This window comes from Hyla sarda, chromosome 5 (assembly GCF_029499605.1).
Source record: "Hyla sarda isolate aHylSar1 chromosome 5, aHylSar1.hap1, whole genome shotgun sequence".
Classification (NCBI taxonomy): Eukaryota; Metazoa; Chordata; class Amphibia; order Anura; family Hylidae; genus Hyla; species Hyla sarda.
The window spans coordinates 231,280,129-231,302,304 of NC_079193.1; the positions used below are offsets into that span (position 1 = coordinate 231,280,129).

At 44.9% G+C, this 22,176-nt stretch overlaps 1 protein-coding gene across 1 annotated transcript; it reads left to right on the plus strand.

Moving 5' to 3' along the window:
- Positions 1-18,696: 18,696 nt before the first annotated feature.
- On the plus strand, positions 18,697-21,764 carry LOC130272661 (protein spinster homolog 1-like). Its single transcript, XM_056518500.1, has 2 exons — positions 18,697-18,784; positions 20,197-21,764. Exon 2 carries the CDS (start codon positions 20,222-20,224, stop codon positions 21,734-21,736), a length of 1,515 nt encoding a protein of 504 aa, XP_056374475.1. The 5' UTR covers positions 18,697-18,784; positions 20,197-20,221; the 3' UTR covers positions 21,737-21,764.
- Positions 21,765-22,176: the final 412 nt, after the last annotated feature.

The following is a 22,176-nucleotide window of genomic DNA, read 5'->3' on the forward strand; positions in this document are numbered from 1 at the left end:
CAGGTGTTCGGTCCCCGGGCTGTATTCTTCTTACTTCCTGTTAGTCCGGCACGTCACACGGAGCTTCAGCCTATCACCGGCCGCAGCGATGTCCCGCCTCAGCCGGTGATAGGCTGAAGCCCCGTGTGACGTGTCGGGCTAACAGGAAGTAAGAAGAATACAGCCCGGGGACCGAACACCTGTACCAGAGTGTACCGGAGCTCCGGGGGCTCGTTGGCATGTAAGAGAAAGTTTGTTTTCTTTTATTTTGCAGCCCGGATGGGATGAAAGGAAAAAAGTGTGCGCCGGAGTACTCCTTTAAGGCCTCCTTGTGGCATTGCCCACATGGTCTCCAGACAAATCTCTGGCTATTATTGCATCCAAGACAGAAGTGGGACTCATCACTGAAGAAGATGACCTCCATTATAGCCTCCACTGCAGTTTTGCTCTGCACCATGATAGCTCAAGCGGGGTCCTCTAGACCCCGCCCCCAACAGGTCATGTTTTCAGGATTTCCTTAGTCTTTCACAGTGGATATAACTGTGGTGATGCCTGGTTCACTGACCATAATTATATCACCTGTAAAAGACTAAGGAAATCCAGAAAACATGACCTGTTGGGGGGGTCTGCACTTGAGAAACACTACTTTAGAGTGTGGTTGCATCAGTGGAACACTTATAGGTGGACCTCTAGCTCGTAGACCAATGTAGTTCAAGTACATAATGGTAGTTTGAGTAGACACTATTTGAAGCCCTAGCTCTGTATGTGACACCCAAGTTTACTCGCAGTATAGAATGGATCACTAATAGCCAGATCCAGAGCATTTGGTCACCTCTAGGTTGCCATTGTGGCAGCCTATGTATACCTTAAACTTCCACTCTGTTTGTATATCCATTCTGTCTCAGTTGCTCCCGTCCTAGCCATGATAAGAACAGATACTACACTTGATCTTATGTTATTAATGATACTATTGGTGGCAGTATATATTTTGTCGTGTGGCTATGCCAAGATACACCTTTAATGTGTATCACATAGCCTTAGGCATGGAAAAATGGAAATGTGAGTGAAGAATCGAATCTAATTTTAAGCTTGGTTGATGAACGGAGAGTATTGATTATGGTCGTAGGTGAAGGAGGGCACTTTTTACAACAAGAGTAAAAGATCAGGTAAGCTTGATCATTTTCAAATGAACATTGTGGGTAAAAAAATAAACTGAGAGGTTGTCTGTGCCAGTAAATGATGGTGTGAAGTTTCACCAGGCCCCAAGAACCTCATTTATGTCCTTGAAGAAAATGTTAATTTCTAGTACCAGTGGTCCAAAGGTTAGTTGAGGTTTAGAAGGAAATAATAAAAGGTTATGCACGACTGCAGTTCTATAGTTCCTCATTGCAAATGAGTGCCCTGGAAGTCTCTGTGTGTCTAGCTGTCATGCCCCCTCACATAGGCTTGCATTGACAATACGGGAGGCGGGATGGTTCAGTTGCACTCACCCTATATATTATATTCGGATCATGCATCCAGTGTAACCAGCGATGCAGCATGGGCGTCCGCGCGCGCGGCCACGTGACACGCCAAGTCACATGATCATCCTCCACCGCGTCACGTGTCCGCGCGCACTTCCGGTCATGCGCACCGACATGTAAACAATGAACGGCTACATTGGAACAAATGCGCGTGTGCGCATGTCCAACAATGTGACTCTAAGTGCGGTTCGCAACTGCCGCAAAAAAGGTCAGAATAGAGTCTGAGAAGTAACAAGTATAAGAAAAATTGGAATAAGATAAATACAACAGAAAAAATGTGTGGAGTAATAAGGTAAAGTATAAGTGAAATAGAGAAAAATAAAAAAGTATAAGTAAAATAAAATGAAAATAAAAATAAGCTAGATGAATAAATAATACAAGTAGAATAAGGAAAATTAAATATAAAGGTAGAATAAAAGAAAATGAAGCTAAATAAATAAAAAAAAAATTAATAAGAATTGATAGAAAAATATATATAAAAAAATATATATAAAAAAAATATATAAAGTATAAAAAATAAAGTATAAAAAATAAAAATAATAATAAATGAAAATAATAAATAAATGAAATAAAATAAAATAAAATAAAAATATTATAAAATAAATAGAAATGGACAAAGATGCACATTGCTGTCTGTAAACCAGGCATGTATATCAATCACTCAGGGCCAAAAATTTTTTGTGCCTATTATAGGGCCACCCAGGAAGGTGGTGTATCCTCACCCAGGTGAGCCCTACCACAGGAGACGTGAAGGCGTAATTAAACGTCATCTCGCCAACTATGGAAGGCCAAATCATGAGGTTAGGTCACCCCCTTTAGTGGCCACTGCATCCATAAAGACATCCGTACTTTGTCAGACTAGTGCTCAATGTGTCCAAAAGAAAATGAATAAAATAAAATAAAATGAAATAAAATGAAAAAGAATAAATGAAAAAAATTAAAAAAATTAAAAAAAATTTTTGAAAAAAAAAAAAAATGAAAAAAAATGGAAAAAATGAAAAAATATGAAAAAAATAAAGAATAAAAGATAATAAAAATAATAGAGGTAATAAAAAAAGGGGATAAGAAAATGAGTCAGAGAGGAAGAATAAATCATTTATTGAAAGAAAGAGTCACCATAATAATAGCATAGTAGAGTTAAATATAGGTCACACTGAGCTAAATAATAATGTGTCAAGATAACAAAATCTATAGGGTGGCTGCAACATTCTCCTCTCGCCAACCTGAAAAACATAACAAAAAAATAAGATCAATACAAAGTATTGTAATGTTTGGTAAGTGATCACATTTCTTATACGTTCGTGATGCTTAGGTCCTCAGTGAAGTGGGGTTTATGCACTATATATTTGGGGTGTTAAAGTAAAATCCACATTGAGGCCCTTTGGGCGAAGTGACTGTAGTTCAAAGATCCATTTCAGTTCTAATTTTTTCAATTTGCTGATCCGATCACCTCCCCTCTTTTGTTGGGGTACGTGGTCGATCAGAGTGAAATGCAAATCCCGTTCGGTATGACCATGTTCAGTGCAATGTTTTGCCACTGGCAGGTCTAGCCGTTTTTTCCTAACCGTATACCGGTGGTGATTAAACCGAGTTTTAAAATCCCATGTGGTCTCACCTACATAGATGAGACCACATGGGCAAACCAAGGCATACACAACAAATGTGGAAGTACAGGTCAAGTAGTACTTGAGGTCATACACCTTGCCGCTAGTAGGGTGCGTAAACTGTGGACCCTTGACCATCTGGGAACAGTTAACGCACCGGCAGCAAGGGTATGAACCCTTGTTTTGTACTGTAAGGTAACGCTGAGTAGAGGTCTGGCGAGACACATCAGCTTTGATCAATCTATCCTTGAGGTTGCGAGGTCGCCGATAAGACATAAGGGGCGGACTCGCAAACTCAGGGATCTGCGGAAAAGATTCACCCAGTAATCTCCAATGTTTGTTGACCACTCTGGAAATTAATCCCGAGTGATCACCAAATGTGGATACAAAAGGGACACGGGGCACAGAAGACTTAGTTCTAGATTCATGAATCAGTTTTGTTCTGTCCATCTGCATGACATGCTGTTTGCTCTCCTCCAAAAGTTTGGAGGGGTAGCCACGTTGAGAAAAATTTCTAATCATTTTGTCCAGGGCTGGTTCCAATTCATCCTCTCTCTCGATGATCCGTCTTGCCCTCATCATTTGACTTGTGGGCAAAGACCGGACCATCGGGCGAGGATGGTTACTTCTATAATGTAACATAGAGTTACAGTCTGTAGGTTTTGTATACAGACTTGTAACTAAACGATGTTCATTAATAGAAACAATAGTATCCAGAAAATTGACCGAATTATGTGATGCTGTTAAAGTAAATTTAATGTGTGTATTAATAGAATTCAAGAAGTGATGGAAATCATAAAGTGAATCTAACGTGCCCTTCCAGACCAAGAAGACATCGTCTATGTATCTCCACCACCCCAACAGATTGTCAGAGTGGTGGGACACATAGATAGATGTCTCCTCCAGCACCGCCATGTACACGTTGGCATACGTAGGCGCCACGTTCGTGCCCATGGCGGTGCCGGTGGTCTGGAGGTAAAAAACATCATTAAAGAGAAAATAATTGTTTTGTAAAATTGTGTACAATAAATTAATCACAAATTCGGTTTGTTCTGGTGAGTAATCACGTTCAATCATGGACCTGACAGCCTGCACACCCCCATCGTGTGGGATGGAGGTGTACAGGCTAGTCACGTCCAGAGTAGCCACAATGGTATCGTCAGGGATATACATATCCGATATTTTTTTAAGAAAATCCGATGTGTCTCTCAGGTAAGATCTTGCGCGCATGGCATATGGGCGCAAGATCTGATCTGTAAAAATAGACAAGCCACTTGTGATAGAACCCCTCCCGGAGACTATAGGTCTTCCAGGGGGGTTCTGCAGAGACTTGTGTATTTTTGGTAGCAGGTATAAAACAGGAGTTACAGGATGTTCAACATGCAAAAAATTATACAATGTCCTATCTATTAAGCCCTTCTCCAAAGCGGTATCAAGCAAATCCATGACTCTTGTGGAGATTTCCTTAGTAGGATCACGGGACAGAGTGCGGTATGTATCTTGGTCACTTAATTGTCGATTTGCCTCTTCAATATACTTACTACGATCCATAACCACAATGGCTCCGCCCTTGTCTGCAGGCTTCATTACCAGATTGTGGTTATGGATCAAGTCATTGAGGGACTGCATTTCAACTCTGGTGAGATTGAAATGTGATGGCTCTGTAGGTGCAATTCTTAGTTTCTCAATATCACGTTTAACAAATTGGCAAAAAGTTTCAAATCCACAAGAGTCAATGGCAGGCTGAAAACGACTAGGAATATGTAAATCAAAATCAGAAAAGGCGAAGCCTTGTGTCTGAGATTGATTAGAGGGTACAAACACATCATTGGTAACTGGATGTTGTGAAAACCAAATTTTTAACTTAATTTTCCTGAAAAACTGTAAACAATCTAGCTCTAGTTGGAACCAGTCAGTATAATGGGAGGGGCAATAGTTAAGTCCTTTGGACAATAATTTCAATTGATCAGATGTCAAGGGAACGGATGAAATATTTACCGTGGCTCTTGTGTCTACTTCTTCTTGAATGGTAGTTTGGCCTGTTGAGTTTTTGGATTCCTCTGTGCCCTGGTTCTTCCGGAATTTTCTATGGCGTCGCCCGCCCCTTCGGGTGGGTCCTCTTTGGGTCTTGATTCTATGCCTAAAAAATCAGAATTATTTTGAACAACATTTTTAGAGTCAAAAAAAGTGTTTTTAGAGTCTGTATCAGTATCTTTTTGACGACGGAATTTCTTCTGGGAATACTGATTTCCCCATGTGTATACACGTCCTGTAGAATAATCATGATTATCCCTGTGCCATTTATGTCTTTTCATGGTCTCCTGATCCGTTTTGAATTTAGAAAGAAATTTATCTTGTTTATCAATAAGTTTACCAAAGTCATCCTCCAAACACAAAGAGCGCAATGATGTTACAATAGTATCAATGCGGAGTTGGGTTTCTTTAGAGTCTTTCTGTAGAAACTCCAAATTAAGTAACATGATGTCAAAGGAGTATTTGTTGGAGATTAACTCATATTTAGACCGGTAATCCAAATCATGTGCATAGGCATTTTCACTTGGTTGAAATCTCAAGCCTCTCGGGATACGGTTAAATTTAAGGTATTCATTCAAAGTGACAATATGCAAATTCAGAGCAGACAGTCTCTTGGTTTCATTAGTATATTGGCGTTGTAAATCAACAAGCGATGGTGTATGTAAAAAGGAAACGTCCCCACTAATTTCACTGCGTATCCTATTAACATCATCAGCAGTATAAGAAAAAGTATTGATAGGAATCACCATATCAGTAGTAGGTTCAGAAGTCATCATGGTATCAGGGTGCAGGCTCCAGTGACCAACTCTAGACAGCAAACAAAATGTAGAGCAGCGCCCAAGTAGATAGTAGATAGATAGATATTAAATAGATAGATAGATAGATATTAGATAGATATGAGATAGATAGATAGATATGAGATGGATAGATATGAGGTAGATAGATAGATATTAAATAGATAGATAGATAGGAGATAGATAGATAGATATTAGATAGATATGAGATAGATAGATATGAGATAGAAATATATGAAATAGATAGATATTAGATAGATAAATATATAGATATATATATACAATCCAAATTAAAGCGGCACCTCCGAATTCCTGCTCTGGTGCCAACACTTGAAAATGGCGGTGTGAGATCGCCGAAACGTTGTCTTGTTCCTTGGAATAAAAGCACTTTGATTTAGCACAATTTTTGGTGTGCTGCCTACATTTATCCTATATATATATATATATATATATATATATATATATATATATATATGAGATGGATATGAGATAGATAGCTAGATATGATATAGATAGAAATGCGATAGATATGCCATAGATATGAGATAGATAGATAAGAGATAGATATGAGATAGATAGATAGATAGATATGAGATCGATATGAGATAGATAGATAGATATTAGATATGAGATAGATAGATATGAGATCGATATGAGATAGATAGATATGAGATAGATAGATATGAGATAGATAGATATTAGATATGAGATAGATAGATATGAGATAGATAGATATGAGATAGAAAGATATGAAATAGATAGATAGATATTAGATGGAAGGTAAATATATAGACAGATAGATATGAGATGAATATAAGATAGATAGATATGAGATGGATATAAGATAGATAGAAAGATAGATAGATAGATATGAGATAGACAGATAGATATGAGATGGATATGAGAGATAGATAGATATGAGATAGATAGATAGATATGAGATGGATAGATAGATAGATAGATATATATGAGATAGATAGATAGATATGAGATGGATAGATAGATAGATAGATAGATAGAAAGATATTAGATGGATAGATAGATGATAGATGATAGATAGATAGATAGATATAAGATAGATATAGTAGATAGATAAATAGATGATAGATAGGACATGGATATCTTTTTACCAACCAGGGTGCCTCCAGATGTTGCAAAACTAAAAAACTACAACTCCTGGGCCTTTGGCTGTTGAGGTATGCTGGGAGTTGTAGTTTTGCAACAGCTGGAGGCACCCTGTGGGATGGATAGATCGATAGGTAGATAGATAGTGTTTTCCAACCAGGGTGCCTCCAGCTGTTGCAAAACTACAACTCCCAGCATGCCGGGACTGTAGTTTTGCAACAACTGGAGGCACCATGGTAGGAAAACACTGATCTCTGCCCAGTCAATCTATCTATCTCAGTGTTTACCAACCAGTGTGCCTCCATCTGTTGCAAAACTACAACTCCCAGCATGCCCGGACAGTCTTTAGCTGTCTGGAAGTTGTAGTTTTGCAACAGCTGGAGGCTTCCTGGTTGGGAAACACTGCTTTAATGGATTAATGATAAATAAACAAGCAGTGTGTCCACATGTTGTGGCCCCAGTGGGGTCACTTTCCCTCCTCCGGGGTCCACAGGTCACCTACAGGTCACATAAGAACAATTTTTTGAAAAATCGCGGCAAAAATGGCACAGTTTTACCGCGATTTCGAAAAATCACGGTAAAACCACGCCATTTTTGCCGCAATTTTTCCCAAAAATTGTTCTTGTAATGTGACCTGTAGGTGACCTGTGGACACCGGATCAGGGAAAGTGACCCCACTGGGCTGCTACCCCCCAGCCCCAGGTATACTGCTAGTGAGAAGAGAGGCAGGACAGGGGACATAACTTCCCCTCACAGCCGCTGTGCTCCTGGGAGGCCTGTCAGCTCTCGGCCTCCGTCCTCTTCCTGTGCTGGGGGCGGAGCCATGAATCAGGTGCCTTCATCCCTGCGCTACTGCCTGTCTCCTGAATGATACCGGAGCAGGAGCAGCGCAGGGATTGTAAAAAAAAAATAAAATAGCGCTTGTCTGAGTGGGGATCGGGACAACTATCCTGGATCCTCACCAGCTGCACCTCTCTCTCAAGGGGGCCCTTTAGGGTTGCCACCCTGCCGGTATTTTACCGGCACAGCCGGTATTTTCATTCAGATTCCGGGCTGTGCCGGTAAGTTTGGATGAAAAATACCGGCCATGCAATGGCCGGTATTTTTCATTCACTCTCATCACACTAACCTGAAAAAAAAAAAAACTCCTGTTCTGTTCGGTGCCGACACCGCTGAGCGGGAGTGCGGGCCGCACGCCCGCACCATGCCGCTCAGCACAGCACCCTCTCTGACTCTGAGGCTGTCCCTGTCTCCCAGTCCCAGTCTAAAACTTTACCTATGCAATGCTGTGCGGCCGGATCTGCGGAGGGACGTTGCGGAAGTGACGTCACTCCGCAGACCCGCGCAGGACATCACGTCACTCGCCGAGACTGAGAGCAGACTGGAGAGGTGCTGCGGTAGTAGGTAAGTGTGTCTGTTACTATGTGTGTGTCTGTGTTCGTGTGTCAGTGTGTGTGTGTTTCTCTGTCTAGGGAAGAGGAGGGTGTGTGTGTGTGTAACTGCCTATACCTATGGGGAAAAGGGGGGGGGGGTAACTGCCTATGCCTATTTGGAAGAGGGGGGGGGGTAACTGCCTATACCTATGGGGAAAAGGGGGGGGGGGGGGTAACTGCCTATGCCTATTTGGAAGAGGGGGGGGGTAACTGCCTATACCTATGGGGAAAAGGGGGGGGGGGGTAACTGCCTATACCTATTTGGAAGAGAGGGGGGGGTAACTGCCTATACCTATGGGGAAAAGGGGGGGGGGTAACTGCCTATACTTATTTGGAAGAGAGGGGGGGGGGGTAACTGCCTATACCTATGGGGAAGAGGGGGGGGGGGGTAACTGCCTATACCTATGGGGAAGAGGGGGGGGGGTAACTGCCTATACCTATTTGGAAGAGAGGGGGGGGGGTAACTGCCTATACCTATGGGGAAGAGGGGGGGTGGGGGTAACTGCCTATACCTATGGGGAAGAGGGGGGGGGGGGTAACTGCCTATACCTATGGGGAAGAGGGGGGGGGGGGTAACTGCCTATACCTATGGGGAAGAGGGGGGGGGTAACTGCCTATACCTATGGGGAAGAGGGGGGGGTAACTGCCTATACCTATGGGGAAGAGGGGGGGGGTAACTGCCTATACCTATGGGGAAGAGGGGGGGGGTAACTGCCTATACCTATGGGGAAGAGGGGGGGGGTAACTGCCTATACCTATGGGGAAGAGGGGGGGGGGGGGTAACTGCCTATACCTATGGGGAAGAGGGGGGGGGGGGTAACTGCCTATACCTATGGGGAAGAGGGGGGGGGGTAACTGCCTATACCTATGGGGAAGAGGGGGGGGTAACTGCCTATACCTATGGGGAAGAGGGGGGGGGGGGGTAACTTCCTATACCTATGGGGAAGAGGAGGGGGTAACTGCCTATACCTATGGGGAAGAGGGGGGGGTAACTGCCTATACCTATGGGGAAGAGGGGGGGGGGTAACTGCCTATACCTATGGGGAAAAGGGGGGGGGGGGGTAACTGCCTATACCTATTTGGAAGAGAGGGGGGGGGGGGTAACTGCCTATACCTATGGGGAAAGGGGGGGGTAACTGCCTATACCTATTTGGAAGAGAGGGGGGGGGGGGTAACTGCCTATACCTATGGGGAAGAGGGGGGGTGGGGGTAACTGCCTATACCTATGGGGAAGGGGGGGGTAACTGCCTATACCTATGGGGAAGAGGGGGGGGGGTAACTGCCCATACCTATGGGGAAGAGGGGGGGGTAACTGCCTATACCTATGGGGAAGAGGGGGGGTAACTGCCTATACCTATGGGGAAGAGGGGGGGGGGGGTGGGGGTAACTGCCTATACCTATGGGGAAGAGGGGGGGGGTAACTGCCTATACCTATGGGGAAGAGGGGGGGGGGTAACTGCCTATACCTATGGGGAAGAGGGGGGGGGGTAACTGCCTATACCTATGGGGAAGAGGGGGGGTAACTGCCTATACCTATGGGGAAGAGGGGGGGGTAACTGCCTATACCTATGGGGAAGAGGGGGGGGGTAACTGCCTATACCTATGGGGAAGAGGGGGGGGGGTAACTGCCTATACCTATGGGGAAGAGGGGGGGGGTAACTGCCTATACCTATGGGGAAGAGGGGGGGGGGGTAACTGCCTATACCTATGGGGAAGAGGGGGGGGGTAACTTCCTACACCTATGGGAAAGAGGAGGGGTAACTGCCTATACCTATGGTGAAGAGGGGGGGGGGGGGTAACTGCCTATACCTATGGTGAAGAGGGGGGGGGGTAACTGCCTATACCTATGGGGAAGGGGGGGGGTAACTGCCTATACCTATGGGGAAGAGGGGGGGGGGGGTAACTGCCTATACCTATGGGGAAGAGGGGGGAGTGGGGGTGGGGGTAACTGCCTATACCTATGGGGAAGGGGGGGTAACTGCCTATACCTATGGGGAAGAGGGGGGGGGGGTAACTGCCTATACCTATGGGGAAGAGGGGGGGGTAGCTGCCTATACCTATGGGGAAGAGGGGTGGGGGGGGTGGGGGTAACTGCCTATACCTATGGGGAAGAGGGGGGAGGGTAACTGCCTATACCTATGGGGAAGAGGGGGGGGGGTAACTGCCTATACCTATGGGGAAGGGGGGGTAACTGCCTATACCTATGGGGAAGGGGGGGGGTAACTGCCTATACCTATGGGGAAGAGTGGGGGGGGTAACTGCCTATACCTATGGGGAAGAGGGGGGGGTAACTGCCTATACCTATGGGGAAGAGGGGGGGGGGTAACTGCCTATACCTATGGGGAAGAGGGGGGGGGGTAACTGCCTATACCTATGGGGAAGAGGGGGGGGGGGGGTAACTGCCTATACCTATGGGGAAGAGGGGGGGGGGTAACTGCCTATACCTATGGAGAAGAGAGGGGGGGGTAACTGCCTATACCTATGGGGAAGAGGGGGTGACTCTGCCTATAGGGAACGGGGGGGGGGGGGTGTAACTACCTATACTTATTGGGGGGGCTACCTAACTTTATACCTGGATGCCTAACTAATTACCTACATACCAGGCTATCTAACTATGTACCTGGCCTTCATTCATGGCTGCCTAACTACCTAGCTACCTGCCTATACCTATGGGGAAGAGGGGGGGGGTAACTGCCTATACCTATGGGGAAGAGGGGGGGGGGGGTAACTTCCTATACCTACGGGGAAGAGGAGGGGTAACTGCCTATACCTATGGTGAAGAGGGGGGGGGGGTAACTGCCTATATCTATGGTGAAGAGGGGGGGGTAACTGCCTATACCTATGGGGAAGAGGGGGGGGGTAACTGCCTATACCTATGGGGAAGAGGGGGGGGGTAACTGCCTATACCTATGGAGAAGAGAGGGGGGGGGGGGTAACTGCCTATACCTATGGGGAAGAGGGGGTGACTCTGCCTATAGGGAACGGGGGGGGGGGTGTGTAACTACCTATACTTATTGGGGGGGCTACCTAACTTTATACCTGGATGCCTAACTAATTACCTACATACCAGGCTATCTAACTATGTACCTGGCCTTCATTCATGGCTGCCTAACTACCTAGCTAGCCTCCTACCTACCTGGCTTGTCACCTACCTACATATCTGGCTTCCTGATCTACCTACCTAGTTACCTATTTACCTGGCTACCTACCTTCCCTTTTACTGTGCGGAACACCAAGGAGGGCATTATTACACTTTGTGAGCCTATAGATGGGAAGATTGTGTAGAGGAGAGGAGGGCACTGAATATATGCAGAGTCTGACATGTTTTTCCTGCAGATGTTAAGAGATCCACATGGCGGTCTTATCCAGACGGAGAAGAAAAGGAAAGAGGACGCCGCTGATCAGAAAATACGTAATTGTGAGTCCCAAAATGTAACTGTAATCACTTATATGGTATATACATCCTGTGTACAGCTGATATCTACCGCCATATGGTCCTGTAAATAATCACTTATATGGTATACAGATCGCTGTGTACAGCTGATATCTACCGCCATATGGTCCTTTATATAATCACTTATATGGTATATACATCCTGTGTACAGCTGATATCTACCGCCATATGGTCCTGTATATAATCACTTATATGGTATACAGATCCTGTGTACAGCTGATATCTACCGCCATATGGTCCTGTATATAATCACTTATATGGTATATACATCCTGTGTACAGCTGATATCTACCGCCACATGGTCCTGTATATAATCACTTATATTGTGTACAGATCCTTTATAGTATACTGGTCTGTGTATAGTGGCTTTATTCAGTACAACATTTTCAGTTTTCCACCTACAGAGCTATATGAGGGCTTTATCGGTATCAATTTGGTTTTGATGATTTTTTCATCCTATTTTTTGTTGTTGGTAGTGTGTATACAGAGGAGCTGTTACAATGTTTGCATTTGTACTATTTGGTGAGGTTGTCAAATGTATTTATATTATGTTTATATTTGCTGAGTAACCCCTTAAATTTATTGCCTGTTGTTAAATAAATGTTATTTACAATTGTATGTTTTATTCTCTAAATGTAATTTTTTTGTGTATATATATTGCATCCATCCCATCCCCTGTGCCATTTCTTTACCCCCCCTCATCCCCCATGCCATTTCTTTACCCCCCCATCCCCCATGCCATTTCTTTACCCCCCCCATCCCCCATGCCATTTCTTTACCCCCCCCATCCCCCATGCCATTTCTTTACCCCCCCATCCCCCATGCCATTTCTTTACCCCCCCATCCCCCATGACATTTCTTTACCCCCCCATCCCCATGCCATTTCTTAAACCCCTGATCCCTCGTCCTCTGTGCAATCGGCCCCGCCCTTTTTTTAGCTCCACCCCACATAGCCACACCCACGACCGGTATTTTTCTGAGGGAAAGGTGGCAACCCTAGGGCCCTTGGCCAGTGCCTGAAGGCCCATGTGTAGTTGTAGCTGAACATACTGCACATGTGATTTGTCCGCCCCTGGGCTAATGCAGTTTGTAAACGGACTGAATTTGCCAATTCTGGATGACTAGGTGGGACCCACTGTTAAAGAAATGGGTCAACAACCACTAAAAGTGCCAGGGTATGGGTAAAGTGCATACTTCGTGTTTACAGAATGTGTTCCTTTGACAGGTCTGATGAGTTGGTGTTGAGATTACAGCTGATTTAGCATTATATAGGCATTTCTACAAGAAGCTGCAATGTCAAATAATCACAGCATTCAAATGATAGTCGATTATGTTAGGGCAGCTGGTTGGTCCATTATTTACAAATGGGGCCAGTTAATTGGGGTTCAGCTTCAGTTAACAGAAGTACCATCTAAGTGTGGAGCACCCTCAGCTCCTAAGCCTGCTACATGCTTCCTGATCTAGAGATCTATGAGATAAATATAAATACAGCAGGTGAAGCTATAATTTAACTAAATATATTTTCAATGGTGCTGAGATTATTTGTTTTGGTATGCTTTTTTGCAGGGGCGGACACAGACAACAGAGGGCCCCTGTGCAAAGAATATGCCTGGGCCCCCACCCAGGTAATATGTTTGCTAGGTAAGCAGGTAGCACGTTTGCAAGTAGTAAATTAGGTAAGTAGAACATTCTCTAAGTAGGTAGGCAAGTAGTAAGTTTGCAAGTTATTTAGGCAGGTAGTAAGTTCAGTTGGTAGGAAGGCAAGTAAAAGGTTTGCTGCTAGGTAGGTAGGTTACCGTATATACTCGAGTATAAGCCGACCCGAATATAAGCCGAGGCCCCTAATTTCACCCCAAAATCCCAGGAAAAGTTATTGACTCGAGTATAAGCCTAGGGTGGGAAATACATCATCCCCCCTGTCATCATCCAGACCCCCGTCATTAACACCCTCATCATCATCACCCTGTCATCATCACTCTGTCATCATCACCCTGTCATCATCCCCCCTTCATCATCACCGCCTGTCATCATCCCCCCTTCATCATCCCACACCCCCCCTTCATCATCCCCTTGTCATCATCCCCTTGTCATCATTCCACCCCCCCCCTTCATCATCCCCTTGCCATCATCCCCACCCCCTTCATCATCCCCTTGTCATCATCCCACACCCCCCCTTCATCATCCCCCTGTCATCATTCCACACCCCCCCCTTCATCATCCCCTTGTCATAATCCCACCTCCCCCCCTTCATCATCCCCTTGTGATCATCACCACATGTCATCATCATCACCGCTTGTCAATGTCTGATACAGTGGTCTTCAACCTGCGGACCTCCAGATGTTTCAAAACAACAACTCCCAGCAAGCCCGGGCAGCCATCGGCTGTCCGGGCTTGCTAGGAGTTGTAATTTTGAAACCTCTGGAGGTCCGCAGGTTGAAGACCACTGCGGCCTTCGACATCATCCAGCCCCCTCTCACCCCCTTTAGTTCTGTACTCACCTCCGCTCGGCGCTGGTCCGGTGCTGCAGGACTGTCCGGTGGGGAGGTCGTCCGGTGGGATAGTGGTTCCGGGCTGCCATCTTCACCGGGGGCCCCTTCTCCGCGCTTCGGGCCCGGAATAGAGGCGTTGCCTTGACGATGACGCAGAGGGACGTTGGTAATGAACGTACCTCTGCGTCATCGTCAAGGCAACGTGACTATTCTGGGCCCGAAGCGCGGAGAAGAGGCCCCCCCGATGAAGATGGCAGCCCGGAACCACTATACCACCGGGCGACCTCCCCACCGGACAGTCCTGCAGCACCGGACCAGCGCTGAGCGGAGATGAGTACAGAACTAAAGGGGGTGAGAGGGGCTGGATGGTGTCGAAGGCCGCAGTGGTCTTCAACCTGCAGACATCCAGAGGTTTCAAAACTACAACTCCCAGCAAGCCCGGACAGCCGATGGCTGCCCGGGCTTGCTGGGAGTTGTAGTTTTGAAACCTCTGGAAGTCCGCAGGTTGAAGACCACTGAGGGCGGAGAGTTCACTCGAGTATAAGCCGAGGGGGGTGTTTTCAGCACGAAAAATCGTGCTGAAAAACTCGGCTTATACTCGAGTATATACGGTATACGTTTGTTAGGTAGGCAGGAAAAGCATTTGCTAGGTAGGTAATATGTTTGGTTGGTAGGTAGGCAGGTATATGTTTGGTTGGTAGGTGGGTGGCCACGTTACATTTGGTAGGTAGGCCCTTAGTCCAGTGTTTTCCAAACAGGCTTTGGCTGTTTGGGCATGCTGGGAGTTGTAGTTTTGCAAAAGCTGGAGGCACCCAGGTTGGGAAACACTGGACTAAGGGCCCAACTACCCACCAAAATGCCACCTTCTGCTGCAAAACTCTAACTTCCAGCTTAAGACTGTCCGAGCATGCTGGGAGTTGTAGTTTTGCAACAGATGGAGAGACAATGTTTTGAAAACACTGCCGTAGTTAGTGTTTCCCAACCTGGGGGCCTCCAGCTGTTGCAAAACTCTAACTCCCAGCATGCCCAGACAGTCTTAAGATGGGAGTTAGAGTTTTTCAACAGCTGGAGGCACCCAGGTTGGAAAACAATGGACTAAGGACCTACCTACCAAACCTGAGTGTCTCCAGCTGTTGCAGAATTATAACTCCCAGCATGCCTGGACAGCTAAAGACTGTCAGGGGAATGCTGGGAGTTGTAGTTTTGCAACAGCTGGAAATCCACAGGTTGGAAAATACTGACTAAGGCAGTGTTTTCAAAACAGTGTCTCTCCAGGTGGTCCAAAACTACAACTCCCAGCATTCCCTGACAGTCTCTAGCTGTCAAGGCATGCTGGAAGTTATAGTTTTGCAACAGCTGGAGGCACACTTATTTGTAAACACTGGTGTAACACTGGAGGCACACTGATTTGTAAAACTGGTGCTGAAACAATGATGACACTGAGCGCACCGTGATTCACTGACCTGCAGGAAAAGCAGAAGGCGGCGAACAGAGAACGGGACACCAATATTGGAGCAACGGGGGAGCATAGACAGTTGAGTTAGTTTCTTTTGGAATAATTTTCATCCCTGGCACAGTGGATAAAACTAAAATAAAATACTAAAAAAGCCAGCAAGTAGAAGTAAAACGTCCGTCTTTATTCAGGGTTCTTCCTTAAAAGCCTTCACAGTGGCAGACAAACCGTGAACATATCAAAAATATGAAATATTGCACAAACAGAGTGGGGTCCCAAGCATGGCTAACGCGTTTCTGATCTAACGATCCTTACTCATAGCCTGTAGATCCTCAAATGAGGCACCCTTATATACTCCAGGGCTTATTCCCCATTCCCTCAGGAAGGGGAGGGACAGGTCCACATCACATGTGCGCGTGATTAAAACAAAAACATGGGACCAAACACAGATAAATTATTCGGAGACATATCAGTAATGTAATATTAAATCTGTTTTGCTATTTGAAACATGGGGTTGAATTCAATTCAAAAGATAAATCCACATGATTTCCCTATTGTGGAGGGATCGAATATGGTCAACTCCCCTTTTATTTAGGTTCACCTTCCCAATGCCTGAGAACCTGAGGGAAGTGGTGTCTGAATTATGACATATTAGAAAATATTTAGATTCGTTAGAAATGTTCGAGCTTAAAGGGCCAGCAGCATGTCTAATGTGCTCTTGCATGCGTTTTTTAAGGGACCTTTTGGTGGAACCCACATATGTGAAGTGACATTGTGTGCACATGATTTTATATACAACAAAAGTGCTATCACAGTTTATAAAGTTGTGAATGACATGGCATTTGCCATCCACCGTACCTTCTATTTTCTGGCATTTTTCGGCAAAGGGACATACCACACACCGCGATTTACCGCACTTGTGGAAGCCCTTGGTGCTAATCCACTGGGTGGTAACACTAGCCGTGTCCACCATACTGGGAACAAGGAGATTGGATAGAGTAGGTGCCCGCCTCGCTGCCAATCTCACACCTGACTTTATAATCTCCCCTACCGTGGTATCTGTTGATAGCAAAGCTAAGTGTTTAATTACAATGCGTTTGATGTCATTAAATTCTGGACTGTACGTGGTGACAAATGTAGGACAATCTTGTGATTCAGTTGGTTGCTTACTTGTAAAAAGGGATTTTCGATCCATAGGATCCACTCTCGACCGAGCCATCCAGGGTAACCTCGAGCCGCCAGGCGTGTGCATGCTGCATCAGCTTCCCTGCGGTACACCTCGGCGGAAGAACTGTTCCGCTTAATTCGTATAAGTTCACTTACTGGTATGGCTCTTACTGTTTGTTTGGAATGGTCATCATTTGGTCGTCTGACCATCTGACCGTTGATGCATTCATGACATATATCAATAATAATCGGTTCAGTCTTAAAGGGGTATTCCAGGCAAAAACTTTTTTATATATATCAACTGGCTCCAGAAAGTTAAACAGATTTGTAAATTACTTCTATTAAACAATCTTAATCCTTTCAGTACTTATGACCTTCTGAAGTTAAGGTTGTTATTTTCTGTCTAAGTGCTCTCTGATGACACCTGTCTCGGGAAACGCCCAGTTTAGAAGAGGTTTGCTATGGGGATTTGCTTCTAAACTGGGTGTTGCCCGAGACAGGTGTCATCAGAGAGGACTTAGACAGAAAAAAACAACCTTAACTTCAGAAGGTCATAAGTACTGAAAGGATTAAGATTGTTTAATAGAAGTAATTTACAAATCTGTTTAACTTTCTGGAGCCAGTTGATATATAAAAAAAAGTTTTGGCCTGGAATACCCCTTTAAGTCCCAGAATGCCCTTGGTCCTAGTGGGGTCAAAAGATTAAAATATATAAACTAAGAAGACAATGTGAAGTACGGGGATATACTCGGCAGGCCTGGAGAAATATTTTTCTAAAATATGTTTTTATGTACTTGATGTATTTCTAGGTGTATATATATATATGTGTCAAAGAAGAAAGCAGCACTCCTAAAGCGTGAGTAGGTGCCTCCAGCTAGGATCCGGGTCCAGGATCCTGCATACGTAGTTCCAAGGAAAATGCTGTGGCACTCAAGGTATGGTGAAAAATGAAAACTATTTATTCATCCCAAATGTGCAAAGAGCAACGTTTCAATGGTCTCACGCCATCATTATCAAGTGGCTTGATAATGATGGCGTGAGACCATTGAAACATTGCTCTTTGCACATTTGGAATGAATAAATAGTTTTCATTTTTTCACCATACCTTGAGTGCCACAGCATTTTCCTTGGAACTACGTATGCAGGATCCTGGACCCGGATCCTAGCTGGAGGCACCTACTCACGCTTGGAACTATATATATATATATATATATATATATATATATATATATATATATATATATATATATATATACATACACACAAATCAAAAAAATGTTGCAGTCTCTTGTAATACCTTTTTTATTGGACTAACAGAATTTTGTAGAGACAAGCTTTCAGGATTCCTCCCTTTATCAAGTCCAATAGACAAGGACTAATGATCAAAGGACTTTATAAATTATCAGGGAGGAATCCCAAAAGTTTGTCTCTACAAAATTCTGTTAGTCCAATAAAAAAGGTATTACAATCTGCATCACTGGACTAATACGGCTACTCACATTTACTATACAGATATACACATACCTGAAGATGGTTTAGAACCCTGTGATGTCACACATGCTTGTGATGATGTCACCGTAAGCTGTACAAGGAGGTGTGCGCCGGCTGCAGTCTCTTCAGTGTGTTTTGCATTCACAACCTGTGGTGCAAAGTCTTTGATAGAGAGTTTCTATTTGCGATAGAGAATTCAAGATTTTGACCGTTCCTTATCTGAAGAGAGAACCACAAGGTAAGTCTCAGCCTCTTCTATTCATACATACACAGGGCTTTTTGTTTGACAGTTTTTTTTATTGTTGTTGCTTTTTTTTTTTAGCAAAAAAAAAAACAAGAAATTAATTTCCAAAAGAAATAACAAAAGTTATATTTCTCATAGCATTGTGACAATACTTGGCTTTGGCATTAAACATAATAAAACGCACAGATAGTATCATGACCAGAGCTTTTTCTTGCAAAACTGCTAAAATGCAATTATGCCCCAAAAAGCCCCCAAGAAAAAGAGTCCTAATTCGTGATGTTCTAAAAGATATAAGTCTATGAGAAAGATTTGGTGGTGTAGTAAAAGAATAACAGAAAGATTAGGGCAGAAATATAATAGTATATAATAGAATTCTGTGTGTACTAACAATAGAAATACTCTGGGTACTCCGAAAGGGAACATTTTCAAATCAACTAGTGGCAGAAAGTAATATAGGGTACGGATAGATCCCAATGAGGTGGGGTAGGTTCATTATTAGTAAATGTATATAGCAGGATAGCCCAATTGTATCTACAGTATGAAGTTCACATGGCCCAGTGACCATACAGCCAAGCCCTTATAATCCGCCATTACTGGGACAGATTCAGGGTTATCAGATATTACTATGACCGGAGAGGTTCAGGTTTATCAGATATTACTAGGACCGGACAGGTTCAGGGTTATCAGATATTACTAGGACCGGACAGGTTCAGGGTTATCAGATATTACTAGGACCGAACAGGTTCAGGGTTATCAGATATTACTAGGACCGGACAGGTTCAGGGTTATCAGATATTACTAGGACCGGACAGAATCAGGGTTGTCAGATATTACTAGGACCGGACAGGTTCAGGGTTATCAGATATTACTAGGACCGGACAGGTTCAGGGTTGTCAGATATTACTAGGACCGGACAGGTTCAGGGTTATCAGATATTACTAGGACCGGACAGGTTCAGGGTTATCAGATATTACTAGGACCGGACAGGTTCAGGGTTATCAGATATTACTAGGACCGGACAGGTTCAGGGTTATCAGATATTACTAGGACTGGACAGGTTCAGGGTTATCAGATATTACTAGGACCGGACAGGTTCAGGGTTATCAAATATTACTAGGACCGGACAGGTTCAGGGTTATCAGATAATACTAGGACCGGACAGGTTCAGGGTTATCAGATATTACTAGGACCGGACAGGTTCAGGGTTATCAGACATTGGTAACCTCAGGGAAGACGTCTCCATATAAAACACTTATAGAGAAGCGTCTTCTTCTGAGGCTGCGCTGGTCTTAGTGTTATCTTGTGGTTCTGTGCTGGACATTTCTGCTCTGTATGAAGGATCTATTGTATAATGACATGAATGATGACATGTTGTCTAATGTGTTCACTTATCTCTCTCTCTCTAGTGTTTTCAGGCTCTGACCTGTGACCATGGCCTCTCCACAAGACCCATTGCTGAAGGAGGAGGAAGAAGCAATGGAGGACCATAGTGATATGGATGTAGAAAAGGGCGATATCCCTGAGAGGCAGAACCTGCCATCTCTAAGCGTGATGTCCACCGCACGTTCCATCATCACCGTAGTGATCCTCGCCTTTGTTAATTTGCTCATCTATGCAAATCGCTCCAGCGTGGCGGGGGTGCTGCCTTATATACAGAAAGCATATGACACCAATGCTAGTCTGTCCGGCTTATTGAATACATTGTTCATTGGAAGCTACGTGCTGGTCGCACCAATTGCCGGATATTTGGGCGACCACTGTAATAAGAAATATACTGTTTGCGCAGGAGTAATCGTTTGGCTGAGCATGACACTTACCCTGTCATTCATCCCTGACGGGTACTTCCTGCTCTTCCTGCTGACGAGTGGACTGGTTGGAGCCGGAGAGGCGACTTTCTGCACCATCGCCCCCTCCATCATTGCAGACCTTTTTACAAGTGACCAGCGGACCCGCATGCTGAACGTGTTTTACTCCGTCATACCTGTAGGCTGCGGACTAGGATACATCATCGGGCCCAAAGTGACTGATGCAGCAAAGGGCGATTGGCACTGGGCATTTCGGGTCACCCCTGGCCTGGGCCTCATAGCTGTGGCTTTGATGATTTTGGTCACAAAGGAGCTTCCAAGAACGACTACAAACGGGAAGAAGAACAACAAATCCCAGAAGTTTGCCAAATGGGCGACAGATCTGAAAAAACTATTTAAAAATCGAAGCTTCATGTTAACCACCATGGGATCGACGGCTGTGTCCTTCATAGTGGGAGCCATAGGTGTATGGGGTCCGTCATACCTGACCCACGCACGAACACTCCTACAAGAGAAGGACCCTTGCCGTGCTGAACCGTGTGACTATCACGACATCCTAATATTTGGTGTGGTTACAGTCGTTTCCGGCATTCTGGGAGTTGTAGCAGGGACGGAGATAAGTAAAAGATATCGCAAATCCAACCCACGGGCAGACCCGCTTGTGTGTGGATGCGCGATGATGCTCTCCGCCCCTTTTCTTCTGTTGGCATTGACTTTTGGCAAGATCAGCATCGTTGCCACCAACATCTTCATCTTCATCGGAGAGACGCTTCTGTCAGTAAATTTCACCCTCATATCTGACATTATACTAAAAGTAGTAACTCCGTGGAGGAGATCTTCAGCCCTGGCCGTGCAGATGACAATCTATCACCTCCTAGGTGACGCCGGCAGCCCGTACCTCATCGGCCTGATATCTGACACCTACGAACGAGGATATGCCAAATCCCCTCTTCTGAAATACCGCAGCCTGGAGTATGCCCTCATGACCTGCACCATAATGGCAGTCATCGGTGGGGCCTTCTTCATGGCCACGGCCCTATATATAGAGAGGGACGAAAAAGAAGCAGAGATGGAATCAGAACCTCCGTCATCCTCCTCCTCCTCACTGCTTCCTGCCGATGAGGACCGCGCTTCAGACTGAGGAAAAGTCATTGCTTACCTTTATCTCGTATACTTCATTAAAAAAAAATTAAGAAAAAAATAACTGCATTTGTTCTATGTTCCACTTTACCCCTTATTCTCTACCCAGGGGCGGACACAGACAGCAGAGGGCCCTTGTGCAAAGAATGTGCCTGTGCCCCCCCCCAAAAACATCAATTGTTCAGCACCCCCCCTCCATTTGTCACTTACTCAGGTGGACCCCCATATGTCACTTGCTGTATAAGTTTCTAATTATTTATTAAGGCCTCCCATATGCCGCAGCTCATTCAAGCCCCCCACATTAGGTAGCATAGATTCCCAACATTAGGTAGCATAGATTCCCCACATTAGGTAGCATAGTTTCCTCACATTAGGTAGCATAGTTTCCCCACATTAGGTAGCATAGATTCCCCACATTAGGTAGCATAGTTTCCTCACATT